This window comes from Neurospora crassa, linkage group I, assembly GCF_000182925.2.
Source record: "Neurospora crassa OR74A linkage group I, whole genome shotgun sequence".
Taxonomy (NCBI): domain Eukaryota; kingdom Fungi; phylum Ascomycota; class Sordariomycetes; order Sordariales; family Sordariaceae; genus Neurospora; species Neurospora crassa.
The window spans coordinates 2,696,805-2,708,563 of record NC_026501.1 but is presented as its reverse complement, the minus strand read 5'-3'; the positions used below and the strand labels follow the sequence as shown (position 1 = coordinate 2,708,563).

Below are 11,759 nucleotides of genomic sequence, written 5' to 3'. Positions count from 1 at the left end.
GTAGAGGTACTTACAGTTACCAGGGGGCGCTCAGGGGCAGTGTGTGCGCAGTTATCGATAAGACCTTATCACCTCAGGGACAGGCTTGCATCATAAGGGAACAACAGTAGCGACAATTTGATCTGTGTTTCCTTCCATCCTCGCCTTCATAACTTAACGGCCACCGACATCTTCTATTTTAACATCTACAATTTTAACGCTTGTGTCTGAAACTGTCAACTAGAACTCTACTGTACCACATAATCTACATCGCCACCGCGAGGCATGGCATCCATCGGCCCCCAACTCCCTCCCCATCTTCAAAAGCGCAAACACGACTCCAAAGACGAAGAGTCAGCCTCTCCTCCGACCAAGATATCGCGACCAGACAGCAACCCAGACGAACTCCCACTTGATGATGACGACTCCGACAATGACTTTGGGCCCAGCGCACCCAATCCCAATCGCTCATATTCTCCATCTAGCATTGGCCCATCTGCTGCACCACCGCGACCATCAATAGGCCCTTCCCGACCACCCAGTCCATCGGAGGAAGACGAAAATAGTGTTGCAAAGCCCACCACGCAGCCGATCGGTCCCTCTCTTCCACGACCATCACCCACAACGAGGAACATCGATGAAATCCCCCTCGAAGATTCAGACGATGATGATATTGGTCCTGCCGTAGGATCATCAACAGGCCCAACCGCACCTCCCGCCTCCGCCGCTTCTACTGCTCCCAAGCGTATCTACGGCCCTGCCTTTCCACCCGCCGACCTCTCTGAGCGTCCAACCACGGATCCCAATGCCGACTCAGACTCCAACTCAGACTCGGATTCAGACGATGGCTACGGCCCCGCCCTCCCCGGCTCACGACCAGCCGCCAGCTCAAAGAATAGCCACGGCAGTGGTCCCCACTACCCTTCCTTCGCCCAGCAACAAGATCGAGCCGAAGAACTCCAAACCCCCAAGCGCGACGACTGGATGATCGCACCGCCCACCAGTAGTAGCTACCGTGCCCCAGACCCGACAAAGCTCAAGTCGCGCAAGTTCGCTAGCGGGCGCTCTGCCGCCACGGAAAAATCAAGCGGAGTAAGCAACATATGGACGGAGACGCCTGAAGAAAAAATCAAGCGGTTGGCAGCGGCGGTGTTGGGTCGGGAAGACCCGTCATCTACTGCAGCTTCTTCCTATTCCTCCTCAAAAACCGCCTCCGTCTCAAACACTGTCGGGCCAAAAAACCTGGACGAAGAAAGAGTCCGTTCCTATACTGAACAAACGCGGGGACGGAGTCTAGTGGAGGAACACCAAGCTGCCATTGCGGCGGGAAAGAAGAAACTGACCTCGAGTTCTTCTGCGCCTAGCAGACCGGCGAATAAGTATGGGAAGCAGGACGTTGATGATGAAGATGACCCGAGCAAGCGGGCGTTTGATCGCGAGAAGGATATGGCGGTTGGAGGCAGGATTAGCCATACGCAGAGGAAGGATCTGTTGAATCGCGCGGCGAATTTTGGGGATCGGTTTCAATCTGGGAAATATCTATGAGCAACCCGGACAGTAAGGGCTGTTTTGGGACTTTGCTAGGTTATTTGGTGTCCTCTCAGTGCCAACGCGCTTCCCATGGTGTGACGTGCCTCTGGATGAGTTCGAGAAAGAAAACGCCCAGAATGAGGCGCGAACTTTCTGTACATTCTTAAACGTATCACGAATAACGAAATCCGTGACAACACAGAAAGCTTCGGGTTGACTCGGAATGATTCATTGCATGTTCACTCCACTCTAGCCGGCTGAATCTGGCTCCAGTCACTCGTCCCTATTTCTCCAAAATGACCAGGTGCGCATGTCCATGAAAGGTGCCGTAGTCAATTTATAATCAAAATGTCCGCTCAACAATGAGGTGAGGTCTCCAATATCATCCAATGTACAAAATAAACCAAGATTCCATCCCAATAAACTCCATGCTATCCCATCCCTTCCCATCAATAACAACCAAAGCCACACACGCCCATCGTGGAGCACCACATTCCGGCCAACCGACCTTATATGCACCGAGACCAATACACACTGCTATACATCTTGTGCACTGACCTGCTCGCTTTGCCAAATTTGCAAGCCATGATTGTCCTACGAAAAGATCGTAGGTAACATCCTGCTCGAACCGGCAGTGTCGTTCATCGTGCGTCGTCCTTTCAATTTCGTCCCATATGCGTGAATCCAACCCGATCGCTGGTTGCTGCTGGAGAGCAGAGGTGCTCCTCGCAGCAACGCCACTCCATCTTTCGGCTGATACTACCAATGGACATCGGTAACGGATAATGTAAGACTCGAGATGCGGCAGGTGAAACAGACGGATATCGGTGTAGAAATCAGCTTCGCACAGAGCGGCGTAGTCACCAGTCTTTCAAATTCGTATCGCCGGACTTAACTCGCCCCAGGTCGGACTCCCGCTTCAAGATTAGAAGGCGTCATAGTTGGGTTGGAATTTGCGTCCGCGATTTGCCCCCCGTTGCTGCGACGAAAGTGGGGGAATGCAGCCCTAAGATTTGCAAACACACTCCCACCCTCGGCACGATCCGAAGAAGCTTGGGGTGAAGAGCCAGGTTGACTAGAAGCACCGTTGTTGTCCCGTCTTCGCTCGCCATGACGCCGCCGAGACCCTCGTTGATCATTGCTGGACACCACATACACCGTCCTTGCTGGACGACCCAGGCCGAACAAAGCACGTCTCGGTCTGTTTGGCAGGTTCATACGATTGGATCGTGGGTCGTTGGATAAAGTGACATGAATCACGCCAGGCTGGCCATCGACTGGTTCGCCGGCTGCGCGTGGCTTAGGAGTGTAGTAATCGGCCTTGCACAACGGACAGCATGCTCGCCTGCTCGTCAACCATGGGTCAAGGCATGCCGCGTGGAAAGCATGTCCACAAGTCAACCCACGCACGTCGTCGTCGTCTTCCAAGGTGTCAATGCAAATAGCACAGGTATCACCAGAGGTGCCCTCGCACTCCGGCGGCAATGCGGCGTCAATCGGATCCTCCTCCTCTTCGCCCTCGTCGTGCGAAACCCGTGCTTCCTTCGGTGGCGTCGTTGCTTCTGAGACAGCATGGGTCAAAGGCACAGTGCTGGAGGTGCTCTCCTTGGCTTCATGTTGTGGAGTCTTCGGGTCCCGATCAGCACGTTCGACTTGGCTTGTCGTTGGCCGGCCCTCGGTCGACATACGCTCCTTGTTGGGCAACTCTCGAGAGATAGCGTCCGCGTCATGAATACTATTCGGTCGGCTGGGCGCTGAAACGCCACCGCTGGTGGGTAAACCATCCCGCGCTCGGCTTGCGACCCAAGTTTTGTACTTGAGCATGGGGAATTTCTCGTTGACTTCGTCTATTGTCATTAGTTTCTTCTCACGACGGCGTCGGTGCGGCCGAGGCATGGCCTCCAGGTTAATCTGGTCGCCCTCCTCCGCTAGGCGCATTTGACGAGTTCGGGCATTGTATCGAAAGCAGTACTTGACGCCCACAATGATCCTGCAGCCCGGGTTAGCTGCCCATTTGACAGTACATGGCGAGGCACACAAAAAACCCACCAGAGGTTGGTAAAAACAACACCGAAGCCCAATGCTACAAAAAACAAGAGCGGCGACGACCCTCCTTTCTCATCCTTTGAATCGGTATCCCCGGATGCGGAATTGGAAGTGGCGGATGGAGGAGTGACAGTAGGCGATATTGATGTTAATGAAGCGGTTATCACAGATGAGCTGCCGCTTGTCGAAATTGCCGAGGCCGTCGCCGACGCTACTGTTGAGGTAAGTATCGAAGTACCAGTTTCGGCGACCTGCCTCGCCACGGCGCGCGCCCCTTCCAATATGGCTGGATTAACAAAAACAACCATTTTGCCGACTGTCGACAGATGAGATGCCGATGAGATTCGAGTGGCGACGGGGTACGAATTACTGGCGCAGGGTGTCCATTAGGTAGAGATTGAGTAGCGCACGCAGCCTTCACCAGTCCGTGGAGAAACCTGCTGTGTCCTTAGGTTACCAGAGCTCAGAGAGCAAGGAATGGTTCGCCGAGGACAAGAAGAAGGATGAGCGAGGTCGTGGGCAAAATGCGCAAAAGCCTTTCGGAAGGCTTGGGGAAGATGCTGACGAAGGGCTACCAAAAGCAACGTAAGCGGGTAGGACGCCCGAGGCGAGTGCTGATGTATGAATGGTTGATGGAAGCCGGAGGTTAGAAGCGTGATAAGCCCGGAAGGTGGAGAAGAGGGACCTGCTGAGCGGCAAAACGATGCGAACTTGCAGAGGGAAGGTGCAGGTGCAGCGGCGGCGACTCGAGACTGCAGCACCTATGAGCGAGAAAGGTAACTGAAGTGAAAGTGTGCAGTGAGAATGGAAAGTGGTAAATTGTTAAGGCTCTGCAGCGCACGGTCAGTCGCCAGGCCACCACAAGCGCTAAAGGGAGAAGTGTTGGTCGTGGGTGATTGTCGAAACGGGGAATTCCCGAGATTGTTGCGCACTGCTGGTGCCAGCATGGAGCAGAATGGGGAAAAGGATACGAAGTGGAATGGAGGATGGGAAAGCGCTACCTACCTCTGCGTGTACCTCAGCTGTATGCCAGGTGGTTGTGCACTATTCAAATTGGGTCTTAGGGGTTTGCAAGAGATTTGCGAGAACTGTGTGGTGTAAAAGCATGGAACTAGGTGCTTTCAGTGAGACTGAAGACGGGAACGAAACTTGCATGTCGAATCCTGGTTTCATTATTCATCCATTTGACTCGATCTACACAATTGCCCGGCTGCCCGGTTACGTTGAACGCATCGATCCTCTTGTCCTCGATCCACGGTGTCAATGACAAGACGAGTCCACGCATCCTACAGTGAAAGTCTGCCCCTTCACAATCGCTTTTGCTCATCATGTGCATGGCAAGCGTAGTAAGTCAAAGCAAAGCCACAGTGACGGGGCTGGGGGACACTGGGGGATTGGGACATGCCTCCACTTGCTTTTTCCCCTTGGTCACAAAAGGGTCGCTCGACACTACGAGGGAGGGGTGGGTCGAATTGTCGAAGGTCTTCACCCCGGAAGAGACGGACGGGATTGGCGGAGCCTCTGGAAAAGGAAAACAGGGCAAGAGGGCAGCAACGAAGTCGACAGGGATGGCCGCTCATCTGTGCTTTATAACTTCCATTCGGATGACTTGACCAGCCGAAGCGACTGAGGCATGCAATGATGTTGCAAGGGTACGGGATGACGCACTGCCGCCTTGTCTCTTAACATGCTGCATTCAGTCTTCACCGTCCACGTGGAAGGGCGGGCTATATGTACACATCGTTGCTCTGTCGAGAGTTCCGCTTGCAGACGTCCACGCTATGCCCGGTGCTGGCCATGTATATGCACCCTGGTGCAGAGTTGCAGACGTGCTTAAATTCTGGGGTACTTTGCAGTCCACCCCCGCCTACCCCAACATCTTGGCACCCTGCGTCTCTCTTTGTTCGGATATCTTTTTCATCATTTCTATATCATCCCGTCCGGGCATCTCAAGGATAGTTGTGCGGACAGATTGTGGTTGGGCTTGTAGCATCATCCCAGAATACTACCATCTATTTCCCCCTGAAGGAACCTTCCATGTTCCGTTACGAAACATGAGGTTTCTGGTTTCGTCAGGGTGTCGCATGTCAAACTTGGTTCAGAGACCTTCCAGACCTCTTTGGCTGAACGGTCGTCTTTCATCATGCACCAGGGGGGCCCAAGTGCACCTAAATGCCAACTTGACGGAAAGAAAGTTGGCGAGCTCATCCAGCTACAACATAGGTACCCACGCAGGGCACGCTCTCCGCGGCTTTGCAATCTAGAGGTAGTGCTGGTCTGTTTGTTAGCTTGGTACCTCGGTACTCCTAGGTGCACTGGCTGGATGAGATCTCTTTCGAATTGTCTCAACCCTCTCAAGGACTATATAAGTGGCTGAACAGAGGTCCGAAAGGCCTCAACAAGATCCAATACGGTGTAAATCTGTATTTATCTTGGAAAAAGCATATTCACAGCATGACAACGCCCTAGGGAAGCTGACCTGAGGTCTCGAGCTAACAATCATCAAACCAGTACGTATTGGACTGCACCATGAGGGTCAAAAAGCATAGACTAGCCAGTAGACGATACTTCAACCTGATCAATTTCCTCTCTGAACCTCACAATTACACGGGCCTCGCACGGCGGCATGACAAGCGCGGGGATACCCATCAGACCTTCTGGTTCTTGCGACTAGGCGACGTGAAATCTAAACCTGAAACATCCCCGTCGTTGGAGATGTTCAATGATCTTTGGGATGCACATCACTTTCGGCTATCTCCGCAGAGGTAAAATAGGGTTGTCCTGGTCTTCCATTTGAATGAAGATGTGGGAAAGGCTAAATACCGACAAGATGCTCAGCACCAAAAAAATAGTTCCATCACGTTTAAAGTTACGCCGAGCGCCTGTTCAATGTGGCACCGGTCTTTTTCTCTGCTGCAACCTCTTTCACAACCAACGATCTTATTCATCAATTTTGCTCGGTACAAAAAGCGCCATCCTTGAGTGAAGAACAGCGTCTTCTTGAACGATTCAGTCAAATGATAATCCCATGAATACAACACTCAACCGCTCCATTCCCTTCTCCCATATAACAAACAGTAGGCAGAAATCGAATACAAAGCTTGCCTTTTTCCCCATCTTTCTGCGAAACGTAACGGGTGTGTGAGACTCTGGCTTTCAGACTCCATAGCATGCCTGTGTCTGAACGTTACAGTCCACGGTTGCTTGGGATCTTCATGACAGAAACCTTTGCCGTGAGAATACTTCCGTGAGGTATCGAACTCTGATATTCCCCTGAAGGATTCAGATACGGACTCGTCAGATTTTGGAGAGAAGCCAGCACGTTCATGTTTTCGCACGTGCTCCGATTGTGGAAACGGTCGTGGACATGTCCAAGATAACCAACGCATCGATCGGATCACCATCCCTAATTCATCTCAATCTCCATATCGTCAACCTCGCTCTCAAAGCCTAAGGGTTGCTCAGTAGAAAATAGGCCAAGACTAGCCCAGTATTTCGACCTTCCTATCCCGTCTTTTCGCGGTCTTTCTGGGCGAGTTGGGCAATAGCTCAGCCTCCTTTGGCCACTCCACGACGCGCGTAACAACCACCAAACCTCTTGGCTGCATCTTAGCATTGGTCGTGAGCAGACCATGCGGACAACCTGACCACAGTGATGTTAACGTGGGACTCTAGATTTTGGTAACGAGGATAAAGAAGAGACAAAGGATAGGAGACATTGTGACAAGGTTAGGAGGAGCCAAATTGAAAAAAAAAATATCTTTTTTGATCCGACCCAGGCTCGATCTGGGGACCTTCAGTGTGTTAGACTGACGTGATAACCAACTACACCATCGGACCAATTGATGCTAAGCGTTGTAAGGTTAGTAACTATAGTCTCAGCAAGAGAGAGTTCTCTTTGGTGGTCCGAATTTCGGACTTTCTGCAATCGTTGAGCATCAGAGGTTGAAGAACTGCAGGTCATAAATAATCACATTTTGCCTACTACCATGAGACACATTCTTTTGATGGTACCGTGAGTGGGTGGCGGAAGATCATGAGGCATAGAAAACAGAATGCGCCAGGAACCAGAAGCACAGCCTCTTCTATGGTCAGCATCACCGAGTCCAAGCAAGGATTTCGGCGCGAAAGTGAGGCATCGGCTATAACAAGAATACATTAGGGCGGATAGGTCTGTTCCTCAAGGTCCCAAAAGTCGAATATTTCATTTTTCGGAAGTTGTGTGTACAGCGCACAATGACGTGCTTCACCACACCCTGAGCCTGATCTGTCGTCTGGTCGCCGACCGCTCGGAGCATTCACTTCTCCAAGGTCAAGTAGACTTTGACCTCCACTTCATTTGACCAGCCAGCCTCGAGGCCCATCTCTTTCCATGCAGATTCTATGTCAATGTCGAGGACATGGCTATCCATCCTGTTGACAGTGACCGTATGAGGCGGGATGGGCTGGCCCTGAATTGTGACCATAAATTCGTCTTGGATGGATAACTCCGGAAGGTGGGATATGTAGATGCCTAAACACGGTAAATCGTCAGTCACGCTTTCATCAAGTCGTTCCGAAATTTCTCACCTAGTACACCCAAGGCCTTCAGCCTGGTGCTTATGAACAACCGCCCGTTCTCGAGCAGATCGGAGCTGTGGTTCAACATAGCAGCGCATCCGGTCATCTTTCCCACCAGCCCCAGGCTAGCCACGTATACACGACCTCTGCTCTCGGTTTCGTGGAGTGACAAGGGAAAGACGGAAAGAATGTCGTAGCCGCCATTGTCGAGAGATGCCGTCAACAGAGAGGCAGAGGAGGTCGTCTGAACTGGCACGGTCACCTTTCCACTCTGATGAGAGCGTACCACGTACCACATCGATGGCAGGACGCCCGAAAATCGGGCAAGAGGGATTAGTTCTGTGAGCGGACGGCCGGATACGTTGAAGATGCCCATGATCGGAGTGCCCGTGACCGCCCTGCCGTTGTAAGCGCTTATTTTGAGCAGAGACAGATCATCGTAGTTGACATATTGGTCAAGGCTACGACCAAGCACGCTGGGACGGAAAATGACTGTCCTGCCTCTTGGCGTCACACCGGTCATCTGCTTGATCAAATCGAGGTCGTACTGGCCGGGAACATCTGTAATGTAAATGGGACCGCCGCTCACACAACGTGCGGCGGCGTGAAAGCCGGCATATGCGCCAGTAGTTTGGAACATGTCCCAGTCTGGGAGGATGTTCAGATGTTGGGTAAGTAAGCTGTTGTGAGCATTTGCCCAGACATGCCAGGGGTGAGAAGATGGGACGTCGGGGAAGAAGTCATCCGAGTTCCTGCAAAGCATCGTGGGCCGTCCGCGGGGAAGTTGTGTATGAAAGATGATCTGAGGAGACATGGACATGCAAGATATGGCTCTCCCGCTAAAGTACCGAAGAGATGCGAGCAGCCAGTTGTCTAGGTACGGTTGGATGAGTTCGCGTCGGACCTTTGGCGATACCCAAGTGTCGACCATGAACTGCGCATCGGTCTTGACTCCTGCCACACCACTCTCGGAGAGAAAACGATAGAAATCATCGTAGAACTTGTGGATATCCTCCTTCGCGATGACTGTCATCTTACCGCCAAGGGGAATGTTCTTACGTGAGCTATCTTCGCCTCGCACAACCTCGATTGTCCTGTAGCGTTTGGCAAGATTACCATCGGGTGCTATGCCTGCCCAATACCCTAGAAGGGCATGCCACACAGCAACGTGCTCGATATTCTTGTGCTTGGATCGTATTTCGGAGACCAGTCCTGTGAGACCATTTGGAAAGGCTTTAGGTTCAGCCTCGAAATCATTCCAACCTTGCTGCCATTGATCTCCATGGTAATCAATATCTTGCCAATTGTCATCGATGATCAGGTTGCTGATGTTGATGTTGTTATCGGCCAGAGCATCTACTGCCCTTATAACCTTTTCCGCCGTCAACCTTTGGCCAAGGGCATTCCACGTACCTACGTACTCATGTTAGACTGCATCATGGGCATATTGACTACTGTCACACTCACAATAGCCCAATCCATCATACCAGTTCTCGTACCAGTTAGCCTCGACATTGTCACTAAGCTTCTCCAGCTTCGTAGAAGACTCTCCAGCTCTGTCAGCCGTGCTGACGAGGCCGCGAGCGTGGTACATAACAGCAGCATTGGCACTCTCAAAGTTGTCGCCAACCGCTACTAAAACAGTACCGCTACCGGCTTTCGCGCTATCGTTTCGAATCTGGCCATCAAGGTTAGTTGATGATGGTTGTATACTTGTCTTGTGATTATAGGCCTACATGGATGGTCACCCGTCCAAACTCGTCGTTGCGAAACAGCGTCATGCCATCGACGGCATTGTTGATACCGGCGAAACCCAAAAGGACCAAGTGTTTGCCCTTGCTGGAGAGAAACGAACAAAGTAGTGCGTCTTTATCTAGTTCAACAGTCGATCTTCCCTGTCTTGGAGCGAGCCAAGGAGACCAGTCTCTGACCAAAGCGAACCACCTGTTGCCGCTCTGATCAGCACCTGGACAAGATTGTGAACACCGGCTATCGCAGGAGGCCCGAAATCCTTACCTCAGAAACCCTCCCCAAGGAATGCCGAGCGGAACATGGCTGAAAGTCGAGTTATCGTCGTCTTTAGCCCCGTCCACGGGAACCTCAATGGTCCAGAGTCGAGTCCCGGGACATTGGCTTAGATGAGAACTCCATTTAAGAGATGGGTTCAAGCCGTGGATCAGATCTGGCAAGTCCTCATCATCGCTGCCTTCTGGCGCTCCAACATCCACCACAATGTAGCCATCACCTAGACCCTGTTCGTTGCGGACCCATCTCCAATCATGGTCAGGCCCCTGGCGGAACTTGATGGTGAAGTTCAACATTGACTGCACGGTTAAATTGACAGTAAAGTGCAGGCGCATTAGCTGATCCGCAGGGTCGTGCAGGGTCGACGGGAAGTCACTCTGCCCACTTGGGGCGAAGGGAGTTTCGACCCAGCTTGCCTTGCGACCATTGTAGCTACCAGTGGAATGCCAGAGCGCGAGCTGCCACGAGCCAGGAGCAAGGGTTTTGGGGACCTCTAACACAGCGTGAAAAGTCACACTGGTATCCTTTAATTGGGTGATCTGCTCCAGAGGCGGGTAGGTTACGACGAAAGGGGACATTTCCAGGACGAGATCTGTTGGTGAATGAGCGATATGCTCGATGTCGGTCGTGGCAGCGGGATCGAGAGGATATCAAGAGTGGCATACACTATGACGAAGCCGGAGGACTGAGAGATGTAACACAATAATTGTATTGAAGGTAGGGGGCAATTCATGCAGGGTGGTTATGATGTCAAACAATGATATGTCTGTCAAGAGGTGTGTTGTTCCTGTTCAGCCTCCCTGGATGAATAAGACTCAGGAAGGGAAGAAGCCAGGTGACATTGCCAGCACAGAGTAAGAATAGGTAGGTGTAGCAGGCGTGGGCTCGTTGTGAGAAGTCGGATTGAATAGACCATAGGAGTCAGCTAGGGCTAGTTGCAGCTATCCGATCGATGCCACTAACTCCCAAGGACACGTGTAGTGCCGTAGGCTACTACGTACGGTACGAACCTCGGGAGGAATATTCCCAACTGTAAGTGATATATACGAGAGGTGGATGAGGAAGCTCTTCCTCGGAATCGCTGAAAGATCGGGATGTTTGCGGACTATTCCAATCTAGGGAGTAGCAGTACATAGCTTGAGTCGAGCATGAATCATCTCCTTGGTAGTGATACGAGCAGTTACAGTGAGCTCGATTGTAGACGACCGATATGAGATGCGAAGAGGGGATCGATTTTGTAGACCTGATGAGTACTGTATGTAGTGCCACCAGATGGTCGATCTCTGAACGGAAAAACGAAGGAATTGGTAGATAGACAGCCCTACCGGACACAGTCGAGGTATCTCTGTGCCTAGTTGATGAAATGCAACCTCAAACTCCCCTCAAATAGACTTGGCAATGACATGGGAGGTCGATGTGACGGGAAGAAATGGGCCGGACAGGTGAGCTGCCTCTCGCCTGTGGTGAGCTACGGGAGCTGGGGGCATGGAGCACGGAGCTGTTTGCTGGCTGAAACCCTTGATGAATGTTTCGCTTGTTGTGGGAGAGGGGAAGCTTCCTGACGCCCAGCTCCGTCGCTGACCCCTAACCCTCGTTCCGACTGGGGCTAGCACAGGCTT

At 52.0% G+C, this 11,759-nt stretch overlaps 4 protein-coding genes and 1 non-coding gene across 5 annotated transcripts; 2 read left to right on the top strand and 3 right to left on the bottom strand.

Annotated features, from left to right (window-relative positions):
- Positions 1-124: 124 nt before the first annotated feature.
- Positions 125-1,791, top strand: NCU02553 (hypothetical protein). The gene has a single exon (XM_960591.3). The coding sequence runs from the start codon at positions 265-267 to the stop codon at positions 1,522-1,524; it is 1,260 nt and encodes a 419-aa protein (XP_965684.1). The 5' UTR covers positions 125-264; the 3' UTR covers positions 1,525-1,791.
- NCU02552 (RING-8 protein) lies at positions 1,717-4,671 on the bottom strand. Its single transcript, XM_960590.2, has 3 exons — positions 4,561-4,671; positions 3,559-4,385; positions 1,717-3,499 (listed from the first exon to the last, which is right to left on the bottom strand). The coding sequence occupies exons 2-3, from the start codon at positions 3,861-3,863 to the stop codon at positions 2,401-2,403; spliced, it is 1,404 nt and encodes a 467-aa protein (XP_965683.2). The 5' UTR covers positions 3,864-4,385; positions 4,561-4,671; the 3' UTR covers positions 1,717-2,400.
- Positions 4,672-5,019: 348 nt separating this feature from the next.
- NCU16366 (hypothetical protein) lies at positions 5,020-6,041 on the top strand. The gene has a single exon (XM_011395059.1). It carries the CDS (start codon positions 5,337-5,339, stop codon positions 5,817-5,819), a length of 483 nt encoding a protein of 160 aa, XP_011393361.1. The 5' UTR covers positions 5,020-5,336; the 3' UTR covers positions 5,820-6,041.
- Positions 6,042-7,321: 1,280 nt separating this feature from the next.
- Positions 7,322-7,395, bottom strand: NCU15025. Its single transcript has one exon. It is a non-coding gene; the product is annotated as a tRNA-Val (tRNA).
- A 116-nt stretch (positions 7,396-7,511) lies between these two features.
- NCU02550 (alpha-galactosidase) lies at positions 7,512-11,614 on the bottom strand. Its single transcript, XM_960588.2, has 5 exons — positions 10,132-11,614; positions 9,852-10,059; positions 9,583-9,793; positions 8,125-9,528; positions 7,512-8,068 (listed from the first exon to the last, which is right to left on the bottom strand). The coding sequence occupies exons 1-5, from the start codon at positions 10,716-10,718 to the stop codon at positions 7,854-7,856; spliced, it is 2,625 nt and encodes an 874-aa protein (XP_965681.2). The 5' UTR covers positions 10,719-11,614; the 3' UTR covers positions 7,512-7,853.
- Between the last annotated feature and the right edge of the window lie 145 nt (positions 11,615-11,759).

Coding starts and splice junctions, on each gene's coding strand:
- NCU02553 (XM_960591.3), top strand. CDS start 265: ATGGCATCCATCGGCCCCCAACTCCCTCCCCATCTTCAAAAGCGCAAA.
- NCU02552 (XM_960590.2), bottom strand. CDS start 3,863: ATGGTTGTTTTTGTTAATCCAGCCATATTGGAAGGGGCGCGCGCCGTG. Junction 3,500..3,558: donor GTTGTTTTTACCAACCTCTG/GTGGGTTTTTTG, acceptor CCCGGGCTGCAG/GATCATTGTGGGCGTCAAGT.
- NCU16366 (XM_011395059.1), top strand. CDS start 5,337: ATGCCCGGTGCTGGCCATGTATATGCACCCTGGTGCAGAGTTGCAGAC.
- NCU02550 (XM_960588.2), bottom strand. CDS start 10,718: ATGTCCCCTTTCGTCGTAACCTACCCGCCTCTGGAGCAGATCACCCAA. Junction 10,060..10,131: donor CCTTGGGGAGGGTTTCTGAG/GTAAGGATTTCG, acceptor GAGCGGCAACAG/GTGGTTCGCTTTGGTCAGAG. Junction 9,794..9,851: donor TTGGACGGGTGACCATCCAT/GTAGGCCTATAA, acceptor CTTGATGGCCAG/ATTCGAAACGATAGCGCGAA.